Genomic DNA, 25,202 nt, shown 5'->3' on the forward strand with positions numbered 1-25,202 from the left:
GTGCAATCGTTTACGGTTTTCAGGTGCTGCTGGTTGACTATCTATTAATTCAGTTAAAAAAGCAGAAGAACGTTAAAATAAGAACGAATGAAGAAAAGTTAGAGAAGGAAAGGGTATTTTTTGCGTTGATAACTTCCCTGCCTGAACGCCAAGTCTTAGTCAGTATTAATTCAGTGAGATTGCAAGTCTTGAATCAGTACTGTATCAGAACTCTGATCCTGTCATTTTTTAGACTTGGCACATCTTGGCCAAGGCTTGACTTAGATTTGACAAGTCTTGAGCAAGTCTTCACAAGTGATAAGAATTGAAATAAGTCGTGATCAGTACTGATTTGTCAATCCAAGACGTGTATCTCACTGGAAAAAAAAACAGATCAAGACTTCAAACTTGCATTAGTTTTAAACCTTTGCTTGCTTGAGGCTGCTAAGTTCATCCTAGTCAGACTGGCTAAAGCGATTGAATAATGATGCTTGTAAATCTGAAAAAATTTCGGAATGATATCGCTTCCTAATTGTTTGTCTCACTTTTGGAATTCCACTATTTTCTTGTTATTTCGTCATAAGAAATATGATTTGAACGTGTAAATATTTGCATACACTTTTCACCTATGGTTATTGAGCTTGTTATTGCGTATCTGAGTTAACCCTACTGCAGCAAAATACAGATTACATTTGTCTTTGTTTAGATTCAGAAATTGTTGGCTCGTCAGGCTTAATGTTGTTTTTACATCAGATTGATAGAACCTGCTGTGCTACGCATAGTATTAGTCCAACCTTCTTGTTCATTTGCTCTCACTGGAAGTTTGTAGCAATTATATTAGCCATGTTGGAGTTCATTAGGGCAATTTTTTTTACTATATACTTTTCATTTATCCCTCCGAAGTTATTCCTAGTCAGACCAGTTGAAGCGATTGAATAATGATGCTTACAGCTATGAAAAAATTCGGAAAGTTGCCGCTTCTTAATTGTTTTGTGTCATTTTGTTTTCCACTTCGTTACTTCGTTTTGTCTCATGTTATTTCGTCATAAGCAATATGATATGAACGTTTAAATTTCTGCATACATTGATCACCTATGATTATTAGGCTTGCTATTGCTTGTCTGAGATCCGTGTAAACCCTAGTGCAAACCTACCGTCAAGTTTGCAAAAATTTTGCAAATTGATTTACAAATGTTGTAAAATAGTTTATTTAATACAGAAACTTAAACTTTCGGTTTAAAAAAATTCATTTACGGTTACTGGAGTCATTTCTCCATTAGTTATGACCACATGAGACAATTAAATCTTTGGGCACCAATTATATCTCTATCTGGATAGAATTCTTACAAAAAGGACAAAGTTCTCCCTAAAATTATTATAGGTATACAGGCCTGAGGAAAATCTCCTGCTTAGAAAATCTGAAACAATGGATAAGAATTTCTTATCTTCTGAATTGGAAACATTTATTGGAGTTTCACTTTTTCTTTGAACCGATGTTTTCTCTTCTTAACTAAGTGTTTAAAGCAGCAATTTACGGTCATCTCTATCCAACTGTGAGTTTTGCGAGAAAATTATTTGAGCGGGCAGAGGACTGTATAAAAATGTAGTCCCCAAAATTTGGGAAAATGTTTCTAAATCTTTGTCAATTGAAGGACTGTTTTCAGCCCCACAGTCTCCTAAATCGCCCCTGCCTCTGAGGTCAAGAACGAAGTCTACTGAGTCAGTTGCGTCACAAGCCAGTGGAAAGAGTGAAAAACAGTGGAAAACAGGTGAGATCATGTCAAATGTTACCGTCGACTGTTTTTTGACCAATAAATACATAACATGGGGATCCAACGGGTATTTTCAGCCAATTACTTTGATTTTAATTGTTCGAGAATGTTCGTTGCTTTTGGGGAAACTAAAAACAATCTTAATGACATCAAGCTCTGCTTTGACCTGTTGAGACCACTCCAAACTGAAAAAAAAAGTATACGAGAAGTATGATAAGTGTTTTGTTCAGGGATGTTATAAGCTGGTCCTTTCAAAAAAGTTTTATAGAAAAATGAATAAGGTTCACTTTAACTTCAATTTTGAAGTTTCCAGTGAATTTATTATTAATTATTATTAATAATTAATTATAAGTGTATTATTAAATATAGGATTACCATTAATTAACAATTTTCTCTAATTAACAAATGGCTGTTAGCCGAGAAATTTTATGTTAAAAACGACCAAAAGGTCATCACTCTGCAAAAAAAATATTCGCCGGGAGTCTAGAAGAGACCAAGAGATCTTGATCAGGAGCTAAACATTAGTGCTGAAACGTTTTTTGAGATAATCGTACAGGCCTCCAGCAAGTGACTGAGGCAATAAGCGGAGCTAAATAGTTAAGGATTAATAAACAGTTAGACAGCTGAGACAGCTAATCACCAATATCTTCTGATAGGGACCCAGAAGCTGAACCAGAAAAGAGGGCTGAACTACCAATTCATGTATTTTTTTAAAATCATTTATGCTGCAAAAATGCTTAAAATTTACGGATGTCAAATTTGTCAACTCGATCAACAGAACTGACGCCAAGTGATACCAAAAGCATAATTTGCTTCCCATATTTATTTCTACTAACTGTCCCAAACAGAAGCTGGAACTTGAACTTGAACTTGAAAAATTAAAAATAAGTTTGACCTGTATTTTCTGAAGTTGGTTGTTGGAAATTGACAATAGAATCACGTTTAACTTTTCTTTTTCAAAAGAATGAAACATTTTGGTGGATCAATTTGTAAAATATAAGATTTCCTTTTCCTTTTATTGCTAATACACATAGTTTCATCACAACAACAAAGATAAATGTAAGGCAGGTTCCACTGAGATTTTCGTTGAGAAAAGCCTGACATATTCCGCTGAGAAAAGCATGAAAAATTCGTTATAAAGCCAATTAGCTTTTTTCAGATCTGTTTTAAATCAAAGTAATTGTTTTCCAAAGATAGGTTTAAAAGATCAATACTGCTGTGGATGTGAGAGATTTACGATGAAACCAATCACGAATCTTTGTTTTGAAAAATAAACAATTATAAAAAGAATTGTCACGCCTCTGTTTTGTGCCTCATAGTTACGTGATGTTTTCCCTAAATGTTTATTGAAAACAGCCGCAGAATGACAGGTTACTGATAAGCATATTACTTACCCAAAAGTCTTATCAATTACCTTTTTGAGTTCGATGGAGATCAATTTGTATGATTGGTAAGTACGGTAAAGAGAAGTCGTGTATTTGTTGGAATAATTATGTTGATAAAGTAGGCGCTAAAACGGAAAAGTATCTGTACTTATACAACATCAAGAAAGGTACAAAAGCCGGATGTTGCCCAACTTGAAGATCAATAATTATTTACGAAGGAACAATACAGCTCGAGGTACAAGCCTGCGGAATCATTAGAAACAGAACACTGGAAAACCAACCTGAGAATCAGTTGAAAACTAGTCTTGAAACTTGCTTGAATTCTAATAAATTTTCTTATTCTCTCTTTGAATGTTTTTTTATTGAAACGGTTTCTAAGTTGTTTTCTAAAACGGTTTCTAAGGTGTTTTCTAAGTTAAGAATAGACATCGAAAAGCTTAATTTTTTCAGTGAAAAGCTATTCAAATACATGACAACTAGTTGATAAAAGTTGCGTTTCAACCGCTCAAATAAAAGTTATTACTAGTTAATTTTACTGTAATTAAATCCGCTAAAATCACACTATGGAACAACTCTTGTAAGTCTTTGTAAAACTACAATTGTGCTCGTTAATTACTTTGAATATTTACACCCTCAACTCACAAAAAACTTTAAAATTTAGTGTGTAACAAGAATGAAGTTGCCTCTAAGGTTACAAGTATGGAAAACGGTCGATAATTTCTTTTCAAAATTGTTACAAGATCACATTATTTTCATCATAGATCATTTAACTTTTTTACAGTTGGATGTTATGCATACAAACTAGATCATAAAATAAATTGTATGACAGTATTACGAACGAAAAATGTTCAGCTTTCGTCTGAAAGTAGGGAAATATTGATCAGCAGTTCGCAAGTTTATTGACATCTACTTTAAACTGTTATGATTAGTGTTTAATTAAATGGTATTTTAGCGAACTTTATTACATCTGGAATAGATTTATTAAAATAAATTTTTTTTGTATAACATCTGCCTCAACTTTCCTCATTTTTTTCTTTAAATTAGCTCTATAACGCAAGAGAGCATTTTGAACTCTTGAAAATGCTTAACTGCTTTAGCTTTTAGATAAACATTATTTTCTGGAAACTCCAGATATAATATCAATCGTTGTTCTACTTCAGCCTTGACCGTGACTCCTGAAGTGGTTGAGTTGCTGCTGAAACCAATGAACACATTTATCAAGTGGATAGAGAGCAACAAGGAACCCTCAAATACAAAGACTTCGGATGACTCTAGCAGCACTCTGATCTTGGAAGAGGTTTGTAAAGATTTTAAAAAATATATGAAAAAATTAAATTCTAAGAATTTGGCGTTAATTAAATCATTACATTTTCTGCTGTTTAAATCAAGCACCGTATCATTCTTAAGTTGCAAACAGAGGTTTCTGGGGCACATATTGGTTTTTGGGGCGTCAATTGTCTGTGTTCGACCCCGCTCACTGCGTGAGGCATCAAAGAACTAAATTTCAAAGGTCATTGGGGTCATCGCAAAAAAAGATTAAATTAATTTCTAACTGCTATGTACAACCCGCCAGATAATAGCGTACTCAATGAACGGAATTGTCGGTTTTCTCTCGGTGGTTACAATTATATTGTTTATACCTTGCAATTTGAGGTCAGATTTGTTTCGAACTGTTTGAGTTTTTTATCACCATTGAATTTTTGAAAAGTTTCTTTCTTACCAAATTTCTTTGAGTTAAATCTCTTTTGATTATATCAAAGGCTGTTGAAAAATTTTGGGTCGCATAGCATTAAAAATAAATAGCTGAGTTGGAAATGTTTTTGGTATTCTTATATATGCTCTTAGTTTATCTTAATAAAAAAAAGATATTAATAAGTAGTCTCTCTTGCAACAGTATTATCTTAAGTTTGGCATTATTGCAATATTCATTTGTGCTCTCTTCAGATCAAGACTCTAAGTTTGGAATCGGAGATCCGAGTAGGGGAGGAGGTTAAACAGTGGGTGTCTGGGTTCCTACAGAAGAACCCCACTCTTGTACCCGCTGAGAGTGCACAGAAGATCAGGAGTAAAATGCAGGAAATGCAGAAGAAATTCGATCAGCACAAAAGACGCGTGACCAAAGTGAACAATGACGCAACGAGGAAGAAAAGAGCATCTGTGTCTGAAATCGACAGAAACGTGAGGGCTTCTTAGAGTTCTGTTCTCGGTTTGGTTTTTGAAAATACATTTTGAATTCAATTCTCGAAATTTTTAGCACATTGTTGAAAAGGTTGAACTATTTTTTTTAGTGAATCTCCCTTTAATAATGTGGGCATCATATGGAATTATTAAATGCCGTGCTCCCATAATAGCAACATGTGCTGGTATCGTAGACATGAGAATTTTCTATGGAAATATTCAGATCATATTCTATGGAAATATTCAGAAAAATCTTACCTGAGTTTAAAAGTTGGTATTATTGACACAATCGTGATAATCGATTTAGATATTCGATGCTAGGGCTTCGAAAGATGTCAGTAGGTTTTTTTTTGCCAATTCCAGGCAATTTGGTTCCTCTGCGCTATATGTCTTTAAAATCTTGACAATAACATCAAGCAGCTATTTTGTGTTAATTGGGCGCTGTGAATCATTTGAATTGAGTGTCTTTTTCAGGAGCCGTTTCTGAGCGACATTGGTGAGAAATTAAAACAGCTCGCTGATATTTGTTCCTGGTTGAATTGCAATACAGTCGACTGTTTGTGGATTCATTCAGTGGACTCTTTAGAAGGCATCTCGGACGTCTTCTCGGTTAGTTTCATCGGTATCTTTTAAATACAGCAGCATAGAAAAAAAAATCCCAGAAAAAGAGGGTCAAAATTTTCCGAACTTGCTATTAAAAAAGCTCGACCATATTGATGTTAATTAGCGTTTTAATCTCCGTCTAAAATGTTTTATTATCATAGTTTAAGCCAAAGCTCAGAAATTGCCAAAAAAAAACATTTTTTTTCTTTTTTCTTGCAAGGTCTCATACTCCGCGTCCTGTTAAACTTGTTTTGCAATTTCTTTTAATCGATGAAATGGGGAAAGATCATGCTTATGTGAAATAGTTTTAAACTTCATTTGGATTCTTTTGTTTAATCAAGAGAAAAAATTGCTTCAGGGTGAATTGGTATGTGAATTGTTTCTACATGACCGTGAAAATTTTATAATGGACCTTGTATCAGCTAAGAGGGGGCATTGGTTGAAAAAACACGGTAATATGGTTTTGTAGTTGAACTTAAATGAACAATTTCTCCACAAAAAGTTTTGTTGAGAAATCGTTCATTTGTGTTTTGTTGACATTTGTTTTGCTTCCATTATCAAGCCGAGCTATAAATGTTTGTTTTGAATGAAAATATAAAAAACTTTGTCTTAAAAATGCTTGATTTTTTCGGATTACATCAGTTTGAAGGATTCTGAGCTTCAAAAATTATTGAAAAAATTTATAGTATAGCTCTTTGATCTTAAAAAAACGTAGCTTATTTTTTTATTTTACGGAGATTCCAACAAAAAAGTGTTTTCGTTTTTCTCCCAAAAAAACTGAATGTTTTTATCAAAAAATGACAATCAACAAATTTTGAAATGAATTGGTGAATTTTTGCTAAACACAGTGACTCAGTTGCTTATTCCCAGTTTATGCGACAGTTTTTAAAGTATCAAGCATGTTTTGACAGCAGTGACAGCAAGGCAAACTAATTCAGATTCCCTCAAAATTTGGAACTTTTTTATTGATCGATTTATCGTCTGACGTTTTTGACGTTTCGTCCGCAAAAGCAGTAAATCAGGCAAAATTCGGATGGCATTAAGTAGCTGAGGAGCTCACTTCTTTTATGATTTATTAGTCTCTGGGTGTTCAATTCGCCCAAGTTGTTGTGAAAACATAAAATCTTTGTGTTAAGAGCAATTTTTGGTGATGTAGACTCCCCTCACTCCGTCTGCCCCACTCTTCTACCCCCTCCAATTCCATGCTCGCAATCCCCCTCCCAAAAAACGTGATATATTTTTTCTAAATCCTTACTTCCCCTTTACCTAGGCTTAAGCTAGTTATGATAAGTTAAAGGTACATACCAATGAAGCAAACTGCTCGCTAGTCGTTTGAGAGCTTTTCAAGTGACGCTAGTGTGGAATAGTTTTTAACGGTTGCTGTGTGAAACGCAATGATTGTCGAATTATTATGAATTTGTGTCAATGTTGACCACAATTTTCACAACAACGAACATTAACGTAATCTGAAAAAAATGTAACGTGTTATTGTCACTGTTTTCCCGAAAAACACCGTTTTTCCCTGTTTTATGATACTTTGTTAAAAAAACTGTTAAATTATGTTTATAAATTCATGTCAAGCTTTTACTGCATTCATTTGTGTTTTTGAATAAAATAAAAAGAAGACAATTTTCATCGGCTACTTTTTTCAGCAAATTCACAAGGACCCGTTGTTTAGCATTGCCACTAATATCCGCGTCTCTTGGAAAATTTTTAAATTTCATTGAAGTTTTTATAATTGACTTTTTTCTAATTAAGAAGTCCAGCATATAACTTAGACATATTACTTACTTTTTATATCTAATTATTGTGCTTTATTATTTAACTATTATAGCGTAAGATTTTTGTGCTCATTTTTTGGGTTTGAAATTATCAGTTAGTTGATAATTTGGTTTTTTACTTCGTGATCCTCTTACTTTTTTAGACGAAAATCAGCGAATCAGAGCGTACGATTGCAGCTATGACAACCTTGTATCAATGGTGCGAGGACTTCACAAAGTCCAAATTGCATCCTGTCCTCAAAGAGCTCAACTCTGATCTTAAAGAAAAATGTGACGCTATCAAAAAGGAATCTAGCAGTTTCAACGACTTCCTACACGCAAAACAAGCGGATTTGATCAAATCGCAAGGACCACTTAAGTCAATAGAAGCTAATTTCAACCAAATCGAGAAGCTTCTGAATAACCAAATTGACCAGAACTCTTTTAACGCAGCGCAAAAACTGATCGAGAAATCTTCACAGATAATTTGGTCAATTCACGACAAATTTTCGACAATTTTGGATAAACATAGTTTGAACAGAATTTTGCTACCGTATACAAGCGAGCTGAAATCGAAAACTCAGTTAGTCGAAAACGCATATAAAGAAAGTTTGTTGCAAGTGTTTGAGGACTCGGTCGAAAAGGAATCGCTTGACCTGCTAACTGATTTGCGTACAAATATGGAAAAGCTTGATTCAGAATACAAAGAGTTGATTTCAGACCCCCCAGAATCGAAGGACGATGTCATGTTGAAACTGAAGCAAATTTTGACAAAGTTAGAATCTGTCGATATTGAGTTGACCAGAAGTTTTCTGAGCAATAGTGCAACAGGGACCGACGTATTGACGAAGGCAGTCAAATCGAAACTTTCGAAAGTGAAAGTCAGAGTTCAGAGGTTGTTTTCCCAAACTATGGCGACAGTTTTGAATGACTTGAATGAAGATCAGATGAAAATTAGAGGGAAAGCGTGTGTGACAATAAGTATGAACAAACTGGGTTCTTGGAGTCCTCTGAAGTTGAATTGGGATTATTTACTGTCCGTTCAGTCTCAAATTAGGGTAAGTTGGTATTTTTTGTTTTAGCTTATACCCCATCCCCTTTTTTACTGTACTTTAAGCATAAAATAATAGGGGCTACGATTTTGTAATGGGATGGCTGTAATAGGAAAGACCCACTTTTGGTGACAGTTTTTTGAACTGTTATCAATCATACTTTGGTACTTTTAAAATTTCGCTCTTGAAGAATCTTGCGGAATGTCATTTTCCAAATTGCGGAATATCAAGCATGAGTAATTGCGGGCTCATGAAGTTTTCCTCTTTGTGCACCCCCTCCCTCCCACCCCTCACACACATGCGCAGTAGCAAGTATAAATGAAGAATCTAAAATAAGCCTGCATTTGCTTGCATTTTTTCCAAGATTTTTGAAGTTTCAGGTGCCAAAAGAGATGAAGAAGTTAGAATGTGTGGGCGAGGGGGGTCGGTGTGTTACCATTGGGGGTTTTATAGAATCACTTCAGGTTTTTGGGTCCCTCCAGATACTACTTCCGAATGCTTGTTCAACAATATTGTTGATTTTATCATAGATGGTTGCAGTGGAGCTGGACAGTTTCAAAGACAGCTGTGACAAATACGAGGAGTCCACAGAGAGAGTGCAGACCTTTGACTCACAAATAACTTCACTTCTGTTCAAGTTAGACACTTTGGACAAAGTGTCACATCAAATGAAACTACTGACACGAAGAGTTGAGATAGTTGATGAGTGTAGAGTGTCTTGTGATGTGAAATCTGATTTGGAGAGTGAAATAGAAAAAGTTTCGATCCGAGTTGAGGTAAGATTTTTTTGGATGTCAAACAATGCAAAACTGATGGAAGGCCAGTGAGTGTTAGGTGTGGGACCCAAGATAAGACCCCTCTGATCAGACAAACTTAACTCCTGGACAAGGGGTCATCTCGGACCATAGCCTGTAACCCCACTTTAGACTGGGGCCCCCTTTACGGCGGACCTTGTTGGTATGATCAAGTAACCCTTGATGAAGTAACCCTGGTTTTGCTTTGAAAGTTTACCTTGCGGGCTTTTTGAGCAATAATCCGCGGGCGACAGAGGCTCATACTTTCTGCAAATGTTACCCGGGTTCACACGATGTTTTCCTCCAAGAACGATAACTCTTTCCCAAGGTTCTGAATTTTGTTACCAGGAGCTGAAGACCTGTTTGGGTACGAGTGAAGAGTTGTTCAACCAGATAGAATCACTAAGGGTATTCTCGGACGAAGAGCAACATCTCTGTTCTGATGACAGTCTGTTGTCATTTTTAAACAGACTCGAAGACATCAAATCAAAACTTAATTCAGTTCTCAAGAATTTGAAACAGAGGTCAGTATATCAAATTGAACTGCGGTAGCCGTATTAAATCATAAAATTGGAACTATTTCTTCTCAGCGAAGTGAACAAAATTTGTAATATCATTAGCATGTGTGATCAAATTATTGCTTGTTTTGCCACTGATCGTGTTTTTACCATATCTAATAAGAGATGAAACAGTCCATCGCAATTTATGTATACCTTTATGAAAGTGCTTCAGCCATTTGAGAATTTTTCTCGTGTAAGATCTTACAAATTTCTTACAAAATTATCCTATAAGTTCTTATAAGATTAAGCGTCGCCTGGCTAAGACTTTGTAAGGCAATATATCAGGACTTACACGATTAATATTTTTTATCAGGTCTGTAAGATCTTGCACAATAAAAGTTCACTTTTGTCAAATCTTACGAGATAAAAATTCTGCCTGACAAAAATGTTCATTGTGTAAGATCTTATAAGAAACTTGAAAGATCTTGATAAACATTCGGAAAGCTATGAGTTATATATATAAAATGGCAGTTTGAGTAAAATCGAATTGGGTAAATTGTCTTGACACACGTATATCGATGTAATTTAAGTATTTTGATCTGATTTCGACAGAAAAATGTCTCACGGCTCATTGAGTGTTACAATGCGACGGATGCAAATCTAAACAGTTTATGATACTCTCCCTTAACTTAAAACTGATCTCGTTTTAGACTCGAATCAAGCTCTTCGGTTTTGAATCTGGCGCCGTCTTACTTTGAGGAACAAGTTCTGCTCACAGAGCAACTGAATGAAATATCGATCACCATATTTAGCAGAAATCCAGAAGACCAAAGAAATTTGCAACAACGAACCGAAGACCTGAAGGTAAGAATAGTATAGTAAATAATATTTCCTATTTCACTAGAAGTCCGTCTAATTTGCTTCAAGTTTTTACATTAGAAACAAGCCTGTATTTGATTGCTGACGGTTGTTACATTGTTACTCTTTTGTATTTGATTGCTGACTCTTTCATTGTTACTCACCAGCATTTTCCCTAACGTTTGATGTGTTTTGAGTGGTTTTTCCACGCATGTTTTTTTGTTTAATTGTCTCTCGCTCATTATTCGTTTTACATTTCATTCACGCCTCAAAACTCTCAATAACGGCTTTGTTCACATGCTCATACCGCTTTTAAGCTACTCTTCTAGGTGACGTCATTTTTTACACTCATTTGAACCAAATTTTTGTTTCTTGTATTATTAATTTTTTTATCAAAAAAATTATTTACTTCATTCACTAATTGAATAAAATGACTGGCTACTTTAGAGCACTCTGAACCAATTCGAGCTCATTCGGGTATTTTTAAAGAAATTAATGATTGTTTTCCTAGTGGCCTTGGTCACTTTCTGTATAAAGTTCTGTATCTCTTGCCTCATCTTTAATCTAGGCTATGTTTTGTAAATAAAAAGCTTTACTTTTCAGAATGGCCTTGTACAATTGGACGACATGAGTTTGAAATGCAAGGAGCTGATTCAAAGGGGAGACAATATCCAGGGATCTATGACAAGAGCTGGAGCAGGAGAAATGAGGAATTTTAAATGCAATTATAACATAGTTTTGTTGGACAAAGTTTCGAAATACCAATCTCAAGCGCAAAACATGCTACACAAGTTTGAAAACTCGACGAATGCGGTGAGTGTAAAAACTTAATTGAATCAAAACTTAAACACAACCAATTTTCAAATGCCCTGATTAGAACAAAAGTTCATTTGACAAATTCTGGAAAAACTGGAAATTCTTGGACATTACTGGTTAATACAGGTCCCTTAATGTAGTTCATTTTTGCCCTTATTTTAAGCCTGTGGCATTCACCCTCGCATACTTGAACTACACTTACACTAATCCATCAGTGTTTTCCACAGAACGCTTTGAGAGCGGTTTTGTAGAATACACTGACAATACAAAGTGGTATACATTTACACAATTCTGTCAATGGACTTCACAACGCATGAAACAGCGATTCATCATTCTTTTAGTCTAATATTCTTTCTAATTCTAAAGTTCGTTAATCAAAGCAATATTGTGTCGATTATTAAATGCACAAATATCCCCTGTCCATAATTGAGGCTAATTTTTATGATCAAGGGCAATTAATTCTGATTTCGAAAAGGTATTTGTTGAGATAAACCCAAATATAGTGGCTTTTTGGGTTAGGAGAAAATTTTAGCTGTCTAAGACTTGATTTAATGGAAAAAATTTTCGATTTCGAAGCCTAACTTGTTTCCAACTGCAGGTAAAACTCAGAATGCCTTCAGACAAAACCCGAAATCACTTTCTAAAATGAAGGGAAGTTTGTGTATTTAATTTCAATGCCTCTCTTTTAAAGAAAGGTGGAAGTTTCTAAAATTAATTTTTATTGCACAAATTTATACATACGCAAACATATATCAAACACACATTGAGTTTGTTGAGTCGTATAACGGAAATTGTGAAATCTAATTACGCCATTTGTGGCATCTCATTACGCAGTTTATGGAATCTACTTACGCAAACAGCGGACTTTTATAACGCAAATGGTGAAATCCAATTACTCAAATCTTGAAATCTTATTACATTTGCACGTGAAATACAATTACACTATTCTGTCAGTGTATTCCGCAAAACGCTTTTGTGGAAACACTGACTTAATCTCCTCAAAATTTCCCAATCGTAATCAATTTAGCGAGCGTAGGTGTAACCCAGAGAACGATTGTGTTAGGATTGATTGTGGAATCCACGTGCACGAATTGGTCGTATACGCCCGATTCGGGGGTCTGTAATGTACTCAACACCTCATTTTTGCTTCGACCCCAGTGTTTTTTATGCCCTCAGTTGTATAGCGGGTTACTATATAAATATTAACACGTGCACCTAGGGGGCGTAAAAGATTAACAACGGCAGTGTTGAAACAACAAAAGAGTGCCCAGTTTTCATATTTTCTGTTTAGTGACTATGTTTATGTATATAAATACTATGTATTTATATGCTAAGCATATGTATATACCGGTACAAACTTTATCAGAATAATGGTTGAGAATTTGCGTTGTTTTTTTTATTCTGAGAATAATAAACAATTGCAATAAATTGACAAAAATTTTAAAATACACAAAACTTGAATCCTGATATTCTTAGACTCATATTACCTGTAAAATAATAAGTTTTCATCTTGTACTGGATAAGTGTAAAAAAATATTGAGGTTATGATCTGAGTTGAAATACGAGCTATGAAATATTTACAGTATCATTGAAGTTTAGTTTGGGAGACAATCGCGTGGGAATAAACTGTTGGAACCGAATCGAGTGCATGAAAACTTGAAGTTTCGGTAAAAACTATTTCATTTTCATAGGAATCCAACAGTCAATCAATGCTGAGTGAAATTGGGCAGAAAATTAAAGAGATCGAAGAGATGGGAATGTCGATTGCGGCCTCGTCGCCCGTGACAGAAAACCGGGCTCTGGATAGCTTATCTAACTCAATTGATGAATGCCAAGCAAGCTGCATTGTTTTGGGACAGAGTTTGATCACAATGAGCGAATCGTGGAACTTTTTGGGATTAGAAACAACAATTGGCTATTATACAATATCAGGTAAGAATAACCCGTAGTAAGCTCTCAGTAAATCAGTACTGAATCATGATATTTCAATTCTGTTTTTTTTACAGTTGTCATATTATGGCCATGTCACTTAGCTCGTTTTAAAGAGTAGATCTGAAGTATATCTTTCTAACGTTAAGGTTTTCATTTATTTGAAACTAAGCAAAAATGAAAACTAAACATCAAAAACTGCAGGTCCCATAATTTCAGCTTTAATTTTGTAATTCTTGTTCATTTTTCAAAGTGTTCTGAAAATCAAATTTTACCCATTTCCAGCCCTTTTATATCAAAATTAGGCGCAGTGGTCTATGTTTTTGAATATCAGACGCTTGGAGCAGATTTTCGTTTTCAGTTTCGAAAGCCTCAATGCTCAAACTGTTTTTTTGTAAGGAAAATTTCCATCATTTTTTTTATTGAGGATAAGTGGTGTTTTAACGTCTTATGCTTTTTAGCAAAGCTAGTGTTTGTATGCAGCAGTTATGAGGAATGTTTCTGTAGTAATCGTAAGAATAATGTGGAACTGTTAGTCTGAAAATAAGCAAAACTGCCAAGTTTTCAATGTTTTCCCAATGTAAAAAATTTGAAGTATCACATAAACCTGATTATTTTAGACCACTTGAAGCTCAAAAAAGAAAACAAAATAAAGAGAAAAATTTTTGGTAAATTCTAACAATTATCTGCTAATAACAAAGAATCAAATCATTCTTTATCGAAAAGTGGAAATAAAAATATAGGTTATTGTCCGAGATTAACAATTAATTAATTAAAAATAATAAATAAATAATTTCGAAAGTTTCAGCATATATGGCTCAGCCACGAAGAAAGGGTTTGATTTGTTGGTAAACAGACAAAACAGTCACTTCGAAGACAGTCCCTGACAAAACATTCGCAAATAGCAAAATATTCCCACTCAAAACAGTCACACACAAAATAGTCCCAAGAAAGCAAAACAGTCCTTGACAAAATAGTCCCCCTTAAATATAGTGCTAAACATGCCTCATTACATGTCTCGCTCAAAAGATCTGCCATTAAAAATACTACGAGAAACAAAAACAACAAAATAAGCAAAGAAATTTCTCGGCAAAAATTGATAAATTTAAAAGCACTTAGTAACAACGTCAAAATGCAATCAGATAAAATCTAAACTACATAAATTTACTTTTTGTCTTAACTACACAGTAGAGGGGGCTTTTGCTTAATGAGACTAGGTAACAAGTCGACAAAAAGAAGAAATCATGAGGCGAATTTCAAAATCAATCAACATTTTTTTAACCAAATAATTTCAAACGTCTTAAAAAACATTAGCTTCTGAAGAAATAATTCTTGATCAGTTTACTAAACAGTCGCAACGAAACCAATAAGACCTGTCTTTTGTTGGACTAAGCCATAGAAACGGAGTAAAGATGCAGAAAAAATTACAAACATCTTGCGAAAACACAAATTATTGAAGCCATTAGAATCATTAGCTATTATATGAATATTAGCTATTATATGAACAATAGCTATTATATGGGTTATAATTAGGATAATGTGATGAGATTTCAAAAGAAACCAAAATTATGAACAAATATCCAAACATTTGAAAACTCGTGGCATCGATGTCATAAAAAAATATTTAGAGGATAAAACCGTCAACCAGATTAATTTTTGTTGCAGTAAAAACCAAGGAGGTCTTGTTATTACATAGACTGACTTAAAGTTGACAAAAAAGAGTTCAAGATCGGTTAATGTTCAGAAAAATTCAAAAAGTTTTTTATAATCTTAACAGACATTTGCTGTCCACTCATTGCACTAGATAGGTTCACTTAATGCTCATTAGGAAGCCTATTGCACTTTTAACCAACGAGTCTATGCCTTAGGACTAAAAAAATTTGGAATTTATTTAATCTCAAAAAGGAAACAAAATTTTCACTAAAAATTACGAAAACTTAGAGTTGAAACCAAAAAAAATTGAGCGATTCCTTGAAAACAAATTTCGTCTATTAGGAACACCAAATTGATTCACTTTTAGCCTAAAAAGTAATTTTAAATTAATAGTTTTATAGAAAAAAATCATAATTTGAACAAAAATTAGGCTAAAATTGAACAAAATCATGGTAAATAATCCGTTTTCACACAAAATTTTAAATCTCGATAGCTGCTCGAAAAAAAAACGAAATTCAAATAAATCTTTTTACTTTCGAATTTTACGCTGGACGAGCTTTTTAATGATACCACTCGCATTTCTCTACGATGAATATATCGATCGGCCAAAATTGACTGAACAATAATACTGTGATAATAGTCAACTTCTACGGAATTAACGCCAGCACATAAACTGCTACAGAAAGTTTTGTCCTTGAGAATAGTTGTCGAAGCTGCTGAAATTATGTTAGCGCATGACTATCAAATTGCAAAAAAACTCTATTTTTTTCCAGCATAATTGTTTCCACTCTGGTCTATTGTGTCTTTTAACTACAATTTGAAGCTTTCAAAAATGGTGAATTGATATTAATGGAAATAATAAAGAACACACAAAATTGACAATAAAATTAAACCATTTAAAAATTATAGCCACGAAATTCATCAAACTACAAACCGTGTCAAATGAGCAGACAAAAGCGGCAACTGAAATGTCCAAAATTGGCGCTCTTTTCGAGAACCTCTGCTCGTCGCTTCAAATCTCAGTCAATCAGATTACAGACCAAATTAACTCACAGCAATTTCCAAAGAGCATGACCAGAGCAGCTTTTGAGGAAGCTGACGTGACCTTGAACTCTGTTGACCTTGAACTTAAGGTTGTGAAGGTCAAATTGCAGATGATACAGAATTTGGCGGGTATTGCTGGCAAGTCTGGAACTCCTGATGCTGTCCGAAGATGGCTTGAACTGGAGAAGGTGTGGAGTGAATTAGAACAAATGTAAGATTTACGGTGTTTATTTTGATAGATTTACTCTCAGGTTCAATAATATACATACCATTTTAGTTTATTGTTTTTTCATCCTAGTAATTTAAAAAGTAACTTTTTTCGCGGAACAGTCTAATCAGGAGAGGACAGGTAACGCGTCTATGTGGACCTCAGGAGTCCTGCTGATCATAAGGTCTAGTTATGGTCTTGCAAACAGCGGTTGCTGATAAAACTCATACAAAAACTTAAAAGTTTTTGTATAGAATTACAGAATTTGTGGCAACCTAGGTCTTTTATTCACGAATACAGAGCGTATGTTCCGTTTTTTTTAAAAAAAGATGTTTAAAATTCTCTTTATTGTCCAATTATACTCAATTGTTTAACATAAGTTGCTTATGTAATTTGCTTAAAAAATTGGTGAAAAATGTGAGCTTGAAAAACAAATATAAATTTACTATACATTAAAATCTTCAATTAAATTACTTTTGATAAAAAAAAAGAATTTGAACCATTTTTCCACAACTTGATTTGACTTTAACAGCAACTAAACTCTTAGCCTGTTGCTCACTTCAGCTTTGATGAGAAGCGACTGCATTTATCAGACGCTAGGAGTGAGTTCGATGAGACGAGAGAAGATATCGATCTGGTGACACAGTGGCTCAAACACTCGAGCGAGAAAGTGAAAAGTCTCTCCAATCTACACCTGGACACGCTGGCTATTGACAGCCAGACTAAAGTCACGAAGGTACGTCACTGATGATCTCCCAAACTGAGAGGTCAACGTATACAAAGAACATGGTCGACTGATATTTGAGATTGGCTATAAATAAAATTGTGGATCGATCTATGAAAAGACTTCTGAAAATAGGGTTGGTCTCTATTTGTGGTTGAGCATGCAATTAATGTCTGAAAATACCGCCCTCAACTTTATTAGGGTTCGTAGTATGTCGACCCCTTGACCTTCCCAGTGAATCTTTGATTGAATCCCGGAAATCTTAATAAAATCGCCTGTTTTTCCCGGTAGCATCTCGGGAAACAAGTACGGATGATCCGGGATCTTACCGGGGATTGTAAGATAGAGCCGGATCCCTCATTTCCTGGCAGAAGATCTGGGAAATTTAAGATCCCTTGGAATGCGGGAAAACATGAATTTTATTGGGCAAACCGAGGATGTTGCGATAATCGCCAGGATTTGCAAGATTGTTTGTGAGATTTTGACAGGAAATCCGGGAATTAAATCAACAATTCTCGGCAGGGCTTTCGGGACAGTTTGTGAAATTTCTATCGGAAAAGATGAGAAAGTTAATTTTGAAAAGGTGAATTTTTCTGAATCAGACTGTCATTTCAAATTATCAAAGAGATCAATTCAATCTTAAAATAATACCCGGATATCGACAATTGTAGCAGCAAAACATTCGAGAACTCAAAGATTGTCTTTATACAACCAGTCACAGTTTTGGTATCTAAAATTATTTTTCGGTTCAACAACTTCGATCTTATTTTTGCTATTAAAAGGCTATTAAGAGATTTGTCAATGACTTGAAAACATTACACCAAAAAACGTATATGTTTGCCGTACTAAAAGCTGGATTTTTAAACAATCTTTTGAAAAAGCTTAGTACTCTAAAACCTCTCAAAAACAGTATTCACGTTAGATTTTTGATCGGCAATTGAAATCGCTTTCCAAGATTGTCAAAAATGAAGCAGATTCTTGTACCGAACTCTATTTATATAGCAATAGTGAAAAATAATAATCAAATTCTTTTAAATTGCTCTCGAATGAGAAGCAATTATTGTAAACGTGTCTTTTTATGCATTTTTTGCTTGACCGTTTTGCGCCTTCTTCTAGAATAATCTTTGACATCTCAAGTGACTTTTTCACGCACTTCTTGATTTTTGAGTAATTTCAATCGCTCTCACTCCGAAATAAAGTTAATTGTTCAAAGAAAACCGATTGTTAAAAACTGGATGACAAGTCCCTGCTAGCGGAGTGTTTAATACCTCCGTTGAGGCGACGGAGGCAGGAGGTCGGGGTTCGAATTCTCCGGGCGGCTGATGTTTTCGCACCCATAAAGGAAAATTTATCGAGGCTACAGCCCCTGAATTAAATTGCGCCACCTGTCATTTGAGAGCAATTTTTCCGACGTTCTTCGGTTTATTTTTTATTTCTGGTTCATAGATCGATTCATGACCATTTTTGGCATTTAATGATTGGTTTGAAGCGAAAACAGGAGTCTCTGTTTTATGACTTTCTCCTTTGATCATGTGTAGAAACTGGAAAAGGAATGCAATTCATGGATAGAAACATTGGAGACACACTCGAGTGGGTTGAAGGAATTTGTGTTGATAACTGAAGAGAAAAAAGACAACACCTCATCCAGTGCTGTGCCTCAATCGGGTATTTTCAACAGATTGGACCGACTCAAACAAGATCTATTGGACCTCAAGTCATCCATTGGTAAGTTTTGTTTTTTTTTCATTCTGTTTTTAATAGCCACCCTCATATTTTAAGCTTGCTATTATAGCGGCCCTATTTTTTACAGTCCAAAAAATTTCAATTATATTGGGGCGCTGTCTTTTCATCAATCGAGGAGTATTGAAGCGTCCTTTTAATCAATTTTATTTGAGTGAATTTTGAAGCCAAAAATCAAACGCGTGAAAAAATTTGGAGTGGTTTGAATGTTTAATGAAAATTGGAAAGTGGAGCGAAAGGATATTTTCTGCTTATAGCGCTGTTTTTGCAACAGGGAGCGAGAAATTGTGAGGTGAAAACAATTCTGTTTGCAAACTTTTTTGTTCACGTGTGGATTTTTCTGTTTTCTTTCACTTGCCTTTGGTTAAGAAGTTGGATTATGATATTGCATTAATTTTAGGCTTGTTTTGATAGTAATTTGAAGGTGTCTGGTAAGTTATGAGTTTTATGCTAATTTGGAGGTTTTCACCTATTTTGCCTATTTTAGGTCGAAATTTGGCAATTTTGCGGCGGCTATTATTTTGGTTTTACTGCGTAAAGTGGGATTCGAAAAGACGCTTATTTTATAAGCAGTTTTATATTACATTGAGAAATATGAAAAAAAATGCAAAATTAAAAACTATTTCTCTTAAGTTTTTTTTTATTTTTCGTTTTTGTTGTTTTTCTATAGTCTTGGAAAAGTTTCTTCGTCTATCATTACTTGCCTGTTGTTTTGCGAGTACTTCAATTATTATTTGCTCTAAAAAATTCATTGAATTTTATAATTTTTTTTAGTTCGATATGTTTTAAAAAATCTATTTCTGCCTGAATTGACTTCAATTACTTTTTAATACTCACGAGTGGTTTTAGTGGCTTTCGTAGGTACCAGTTGTTTTTGTTTTCAATGTTTGTTTACAGGAACGAGTCGTTTCCGGAATTCTTCCGGCTTTGTTTTTTTAAGGTCTGTTACGATTTTCATAAGTTTGATGTGAAAATGAAAAGAGGACTTTGGTCACTCCGAAACAAGAATTGCAACAAAAAGCGGCTGATTTTGTGGCCAGAAATTTCTTACTCTTATTTTAAAGTTAGTGAGAAAATGGTGTTTGAGTAAACATTCGCTTTCTTGCTGTTGGTTTTTGTTCACGTGCGGTGATTTTTTCACTTTGATTTTTTACTGTCTTTTCATTTTTCTGATACCATTTTTCCTAAATGGCTTTTCAATGCATTCAAAGTTTGTAGTAGGTCTTGTTTTCGGTTAGATATTAAAAACTTTTTGAATGGCAGGTCAAGATTTTTTTCACAAAACAAAATATTGGGATAAACCAATAAAGCCCAATTTTAAATGCACGCTACTTGAACTCTATTCTTATTAGTCTTAGATACCATCTTTGAAGCTCAGCAATCATCTCTAATGCTCGTTCAACTACTAAATGACATCATTCGCACTTTAAATGATTTTTGTACAGAAATCTTTTTTTCCGTTTTTTTTTGGTTTTTTCAATCCCAAACTGCCGGATACGTTTGTAAATCATGTGTTTGATGATTTTACATATAATAATTGAATGGATAGGATATAGAGCTACCAATACCTTCCTCGAAAATTAGCACAAAAATGGGAACATGGATATAACTTTTGCGCAAGGCACCAAAATTTTCTCAATTTTTTTAAAGTTTGCTTGAAGTATAAGTTCGCATAAATTGTCCAAAATCCTGGATGACACTCTTTTTTATCAAGCCAGAGACTAGTGGACCGTTATTACCGCTTATTTTGCAATTTCCCACCTGACTTCCTATTGGTCAGTTTTTGCATAAGCATCTAAAAATCCCACGGCTGGTGAACAAAATTTGTCCCCATTTTAACTTTTTTTTTCAAAAATACACTCAATAAATTGGGAGAATCGTGTTGGTATAATAGATAAAAGCATGAAAATAATTTTTTTCAATTTTTATCTCATCTATGGTTGATATCTTCAACTTATTCTGCACCAAATTAAAGGACAATGCTATCCCATTGTACCAAGCCTTTGTGTTTGGCTTGTGCAAATTTTTAATTCTTTTCGAAGCGAAGATAAAGTAAAAACTATAATTTTGAAACTTGTGCTTTTGGTTGTCTCATTTGTTTCTCTAACCAAATGGTAAATTTTCTTCTTACCCCCTCTACATAATTATGAAATTGATTTTAATCACTGCACATAAACAGGTAATCACTGTTTCTGAGGTACAATATGCAAAATAAATGAATTATTTGAATTTTTTAAAGGAGCATTAATGTATTTTTAATTTGAGAAGTAACAAGAATCCCCTGGTCGCTATCAAACACATTTTAGATCCTATGAAATCATTTGATTTTTAATTCAGGTTTAGGCAATACATTTTACTGTGGATACATTCCAGGTGAAAAAGCCAACTATTAATTTAACTATTTGTTAACATTTTCCAACTTTTGTTTTGTTTTCTCCAATCAAATAAACATATTCTTATCCTGTCAACCTGTCTGTGAGCATTTTTCCTCTCACCGTACAGCAATTAGTTTTCACTGCTTTTGAGGTGACAAAGTATAAATTTTGCAGTTTTCGAAACATTTTTGTCCAATTTTTTGAATTTTTCTGTAAAATCGTTAACCGATCTATCTAATGGGCAACAGAAATGCTGGTAATTAAGCATTTATCGGAAGTATTTTGTTTTCAGTGCATTTTTACGTAAGATGTCTCAAAATGCAAAAAATATTACGTGGACAAACCTTTCAGCGACCCGTTGTAGCTATGATTTTTGTTTAACAAATTGTTCGTATGAACAAACAACGCGCTTTATTTTGTGGAAGGAACATTGAAGTTTTATTTTAGACATGAAACTTGAGAAACTGAGTCATTCTAAATCGATCATTGACGTGTCGAATGCTGCGTCAATTGTTGGCTCAACTTCCAGTCTAGCTGCAGGTGATGAAGTCACCACATCTACTGAACAGCTTCAGAGATCGACTACGTCAACTTCGGGCGCTTCTTCCAAAAGGAGCAGGCCCAAGAGTATGGAATTATCGGTGTTACCACACACGAAGCAGCAAACGGGATCGTCTGCTAGTGCTCCCAAAAAGGTCTCTTTTAAAAAAAATCTTAGTTATAAGAATTTTTAGATCTTGGTTAATTAAGTAAGTGTTATTATTTGGAAGTTCTGATTAATTGCGAATCGTGTTATTCCGCTTGAGTTGATCTTTGATAAGCAGAGCTTGCTAAAACTGTTGTCTAAAATGCTCTCCTGATCTCTCTGCTCATTAATTGGTACAAAGATTTTAAGAAATTTGTTTTACTAGCAACCTAAAATTTTCAACTTTTTCTTCTCTTGTAGTTGAAAATTTTAGAGATAAAAAACTTACCATTGTTTGTCAGCTTTAATTATTATATCCCTTTTATTCGCAGAAAATGGTAATAAATTCTCAAAAAATCCTTCCCTATTTTAGGCCTGCGTTTCGAAAACCAATTTCAAAATCCATTTATTATTTTCTTGGATGCCAACTTAAAATCATGCAAAAATAATTTTGTATGACGCGCATGGATCATTTTCTTAAAAATTTTTAAGAATATAGCTGACGCTACTATGATCTAAGGATGTACACACATCTTATGATGAAAGAAACTAACTTGTATTCAATATTCTTGGAATCGAATATAAAAAATCGCTTTGAAACATTGTGGATTCGAAGCAATCTCTTCAAAATAATTCCAAGATTGGTTAGATTAACGTTGTACCGAATCGAGAAAACATAGAACACTTAAAATATTTAAAAACAAAATTGCCCAAAAGACAAAAATGGCATAATATTTAGCATGTTTTTTATTTCTCTTGATTCGTTAACAATTTTTTTTCTTGATCAACAAATTGTTGGCATCGAAAAGTTGATGCCATTGGAATAGAACAGGTATAGGGACACATAATTCAGATTGAAATGTTATAGGAAAAATGGAACAATTTTGAACTCCAGTTGGATTAGTGATTAATTGTTCCGACCCACTTGTGGGGGAGGAACTATATACTCAAATGATTTTTTTGTACTGACAAAGATTGTTTGATTTTCGTTTTTACAGTGAGATATCGAGGTTTAAACTTTTGAGAAAAGTAGAGTGAATTCCGTTGTTTTTATTCACACTTTGCGTAATTTTTGACCAAATTTTCGTCAATTTTGCTAAAAGTTGTAAACATTTTTATGTTGTTGGTTTTACAGTTAAGGATAGAGAAGGCACGCCAATATGTTTTATCCGATTTTTTTCTATTAATATTTCTGCTAAAATTTTGGAGTTTGAGACTTTTTTAAATAATTTTGTTTCTTACTTCGCTTAAATTTGCAGGAAGTAGAGACCTAACATCTGCTGCCACAATCTTTGAAAACTCCAAAAAAATAGCTGTACATTCGCTTCCTATAGGAGTTTTACGCTAATAATTAAAATTTTTTGCGAAAAATAAACCGAATAATTAGACAAAATGCATGATTTACTTGTTGTTAATTGAAATATTTCATTTGCTAATCAATCTAATTTGCCAACATATGGAATAGTTGATTGCTTTTGATGGTCGCTGAGAAAAATCAGTGCTAGATTTGAACTCATCATGGATTCTTACAATCAATAATTATTCGGATTATATTAGTGTGCGGTCAATTTTTTCGCAGTTTTGTTTTTTTTATGTTGATTACTGACAGGAATAATTTCAAATCAAGACTCAATCAATGACAAGTCTATGAAAAAACATTTTTTCAGAGAAAAGCTCATAGTTTTTATGGTTTTGACAATGTATTATTGTAAACTTAGAGGATTTTTTTTGGTTTTGGACTCATTTATCGTTCTCTTTGCAGCCTCATGACTACTTTGTATTACCTAAAGATTGAATTGGGTTCTTAAAGAGCTGCACTTGAGCCTATGCAACGCCTTCAGTTGTTATCTAATGCCTCTCATGACTTTGAATATATCTGTTTTAGGATAATGTTAGTGAATTTTTTTAATTTGTCATTTTTTAATCTTTTTTCTGTCCACATGTAGCTTTGTCTCAGTTTATACAGGGCAAAATTTTTTTTCAAGTGAAGGTAAAATACTCTTTATAGTGGCTTTATATTCAAGTAATATGTTTTGGCTTTCTCACTACGAAGTTTCATAAAAGATTTGTGAATTTTCTCCTGTATTTGAAGTAAATATTTTTCCCCTTTTCAATTAATCATATTAAGTTCAATCAGCTTCAATTGGCATTGAAAGAATGCACGAAATAAATAAATTTAATGACTTCCCGGATAGCTGATAGTTTCAACGACTGCGACAAAGACTCATTGGGTTTATGTCTTTGCCTGTATTTGTGGTTTTTTTTTTCGTTTTCGTACGGCATATTTCTGTTAATAAAACGCCCTAATTGCCTCTATAGATGTTTAAATGAATCGATTACCGCTATCAGAATAGACGTAAAAGTTTGAATGACTTTCAGTTGATTTTATTTCAGAGCGTAATTTTATACTTCCCAAGTTCTGCGTATTTTCCTTTATTTGGGGTAGTTTTTTTCTTTTTTGAACTTATCACATTAAAGGCAGTTCCAACTGGCTTTGAAAGTATGCGCAACAGAACCTATTTAAGACTTCAGTGAAGAGCTTGTAGAGTTAACGGCTGCGCATCCGTGCTCTCCCAAAATGTATCAGAACTTTTGTTATCGCCTCTAAATATTGTTCTTTTTGTTGTTGGTTCGCGTATTCATGACAATCAGGTGCCTTGATTGCTTCCACGATTGTTTATTTGAATCCGTGTTCTGATTTTGTTTTATGGCTAACGGTTTTAAAGATTTTAAATTAATTTTTTTAACACTATTTTTTGTTGTCTTTGACGTCAACAAGTAACTAATTCTGATTATTGACAGAGCTCATCAAATTTCTGTTGCTTATACAACATTTTTGCTGTTGGTTATGTTTTGACAGATGTCTATAGAGCTTAGAAAAGTGTCTTTGTAAGAATTTCTGCAGTTTTCTATACTGGTCAATTTTTGCGGTTCTTTTTGTCTTTTCCGCAACGACGCTTCACTTAGAAGACCCAGTTAAAATCAAAGGTACCAAATCGCTTTCATCAGTTTTAAGTTTTTTATGGTTTTTAATGATTTGTAGATAAAATGGCTTCAACACTGTGGTTTCATTAAATTGTTTGTGAAATTTTGGGTTTTATCCGTATATGCTGTTTTTTGTCGTCCTATGATTTGGACTCAACATTA

At 34.0% G+C, this 25,202-nt stretch overlaps 1 protein-coding gene across 2 annotated transcripts in view; it reads left to right on the forward strand.

The window, feature by feature from the left end:
- The window catches only part of LOC142339596 (uncharacterized), a 144,716-nt gene that overhangs the window by 113,304 nt on the left and 6,210 nt on the right, over nucleotides 1-25,202 (forward strand). For both annotated transcript variants that reach the window (XM_075389745.1, XM_075389746.1), the window contains exons 23-36: nucleotides 1,644-1,748; nucleotides 4,297-4,433; nucleotides 5,081-5,314; nucleotides 5,789-5,923; nucleotides 7,842-8,735; nucleotides 9,260-9,505; nucleotides 9,872-10,047; nucleotides 10,734-10,887; nucleotides 11,485-11,694; nucleotides 13,389-13,629; nucleotides 16,189-16,534; nucleotides 17,096-17,267; nucleotides 18,794-18,980; nucleotides 21,818-22,065. In XM_075389745.1, coding sequence (XP_075245860.1) covers nucleotides 1,644-1,748; nucleotides 4,297-4,433; nucleotides 5,081-5,314; nucleotides 5,789-5,923; nucleotides 7,842-8,735; nucleotides 9,260-9,505; nucleotides 9,872-10,047; nucleotides 10,734-10,887; nucleotides 11,485-11,694; nucleotides 13,389-13,629; nucleotides 16,189-16,534; nucleotides 17,096-17,267; nucleotides 18,794-18,980; nucleotides 21,818-22,065 — 3,485 coding nt within the window. The remainder of the gene's footprint in view (nucleotides 1-1,643; nucleotides 1,749-4,296; nucleotides 4,434-5,080; nucleotides 5,315-5,788; nucleotides 5,924-7,841; nucleotides 8,736-9,259; nucleotides 9,506-9,871; nucleotides 10,048-10,733; nucleotides 10,888-11,484; nucleotides 11,695-13,388; nucleotides 13,630-16,188; nucleotides 16,535-17,095; nucleotides 17,268-18,793; nucleotides 18,981-21,817; nucleotides 22,066-25,202) is intronic.

The sequence above is a fragment of the Convolutriloba macropyga genome, chromosome 5 (genome assembly GCF_964194025.1).
Source record: "Convolutriloba macropyga chromosome 5, txConMacr16.3, whole genome shotgun sequence".
Classification (NCBI taxonomy): Eukaryota; Metazoa; Xenacoelomorpha; order Acoela; family Convolutidae; genus Convolutriloba; species Convolutriloba macropyga.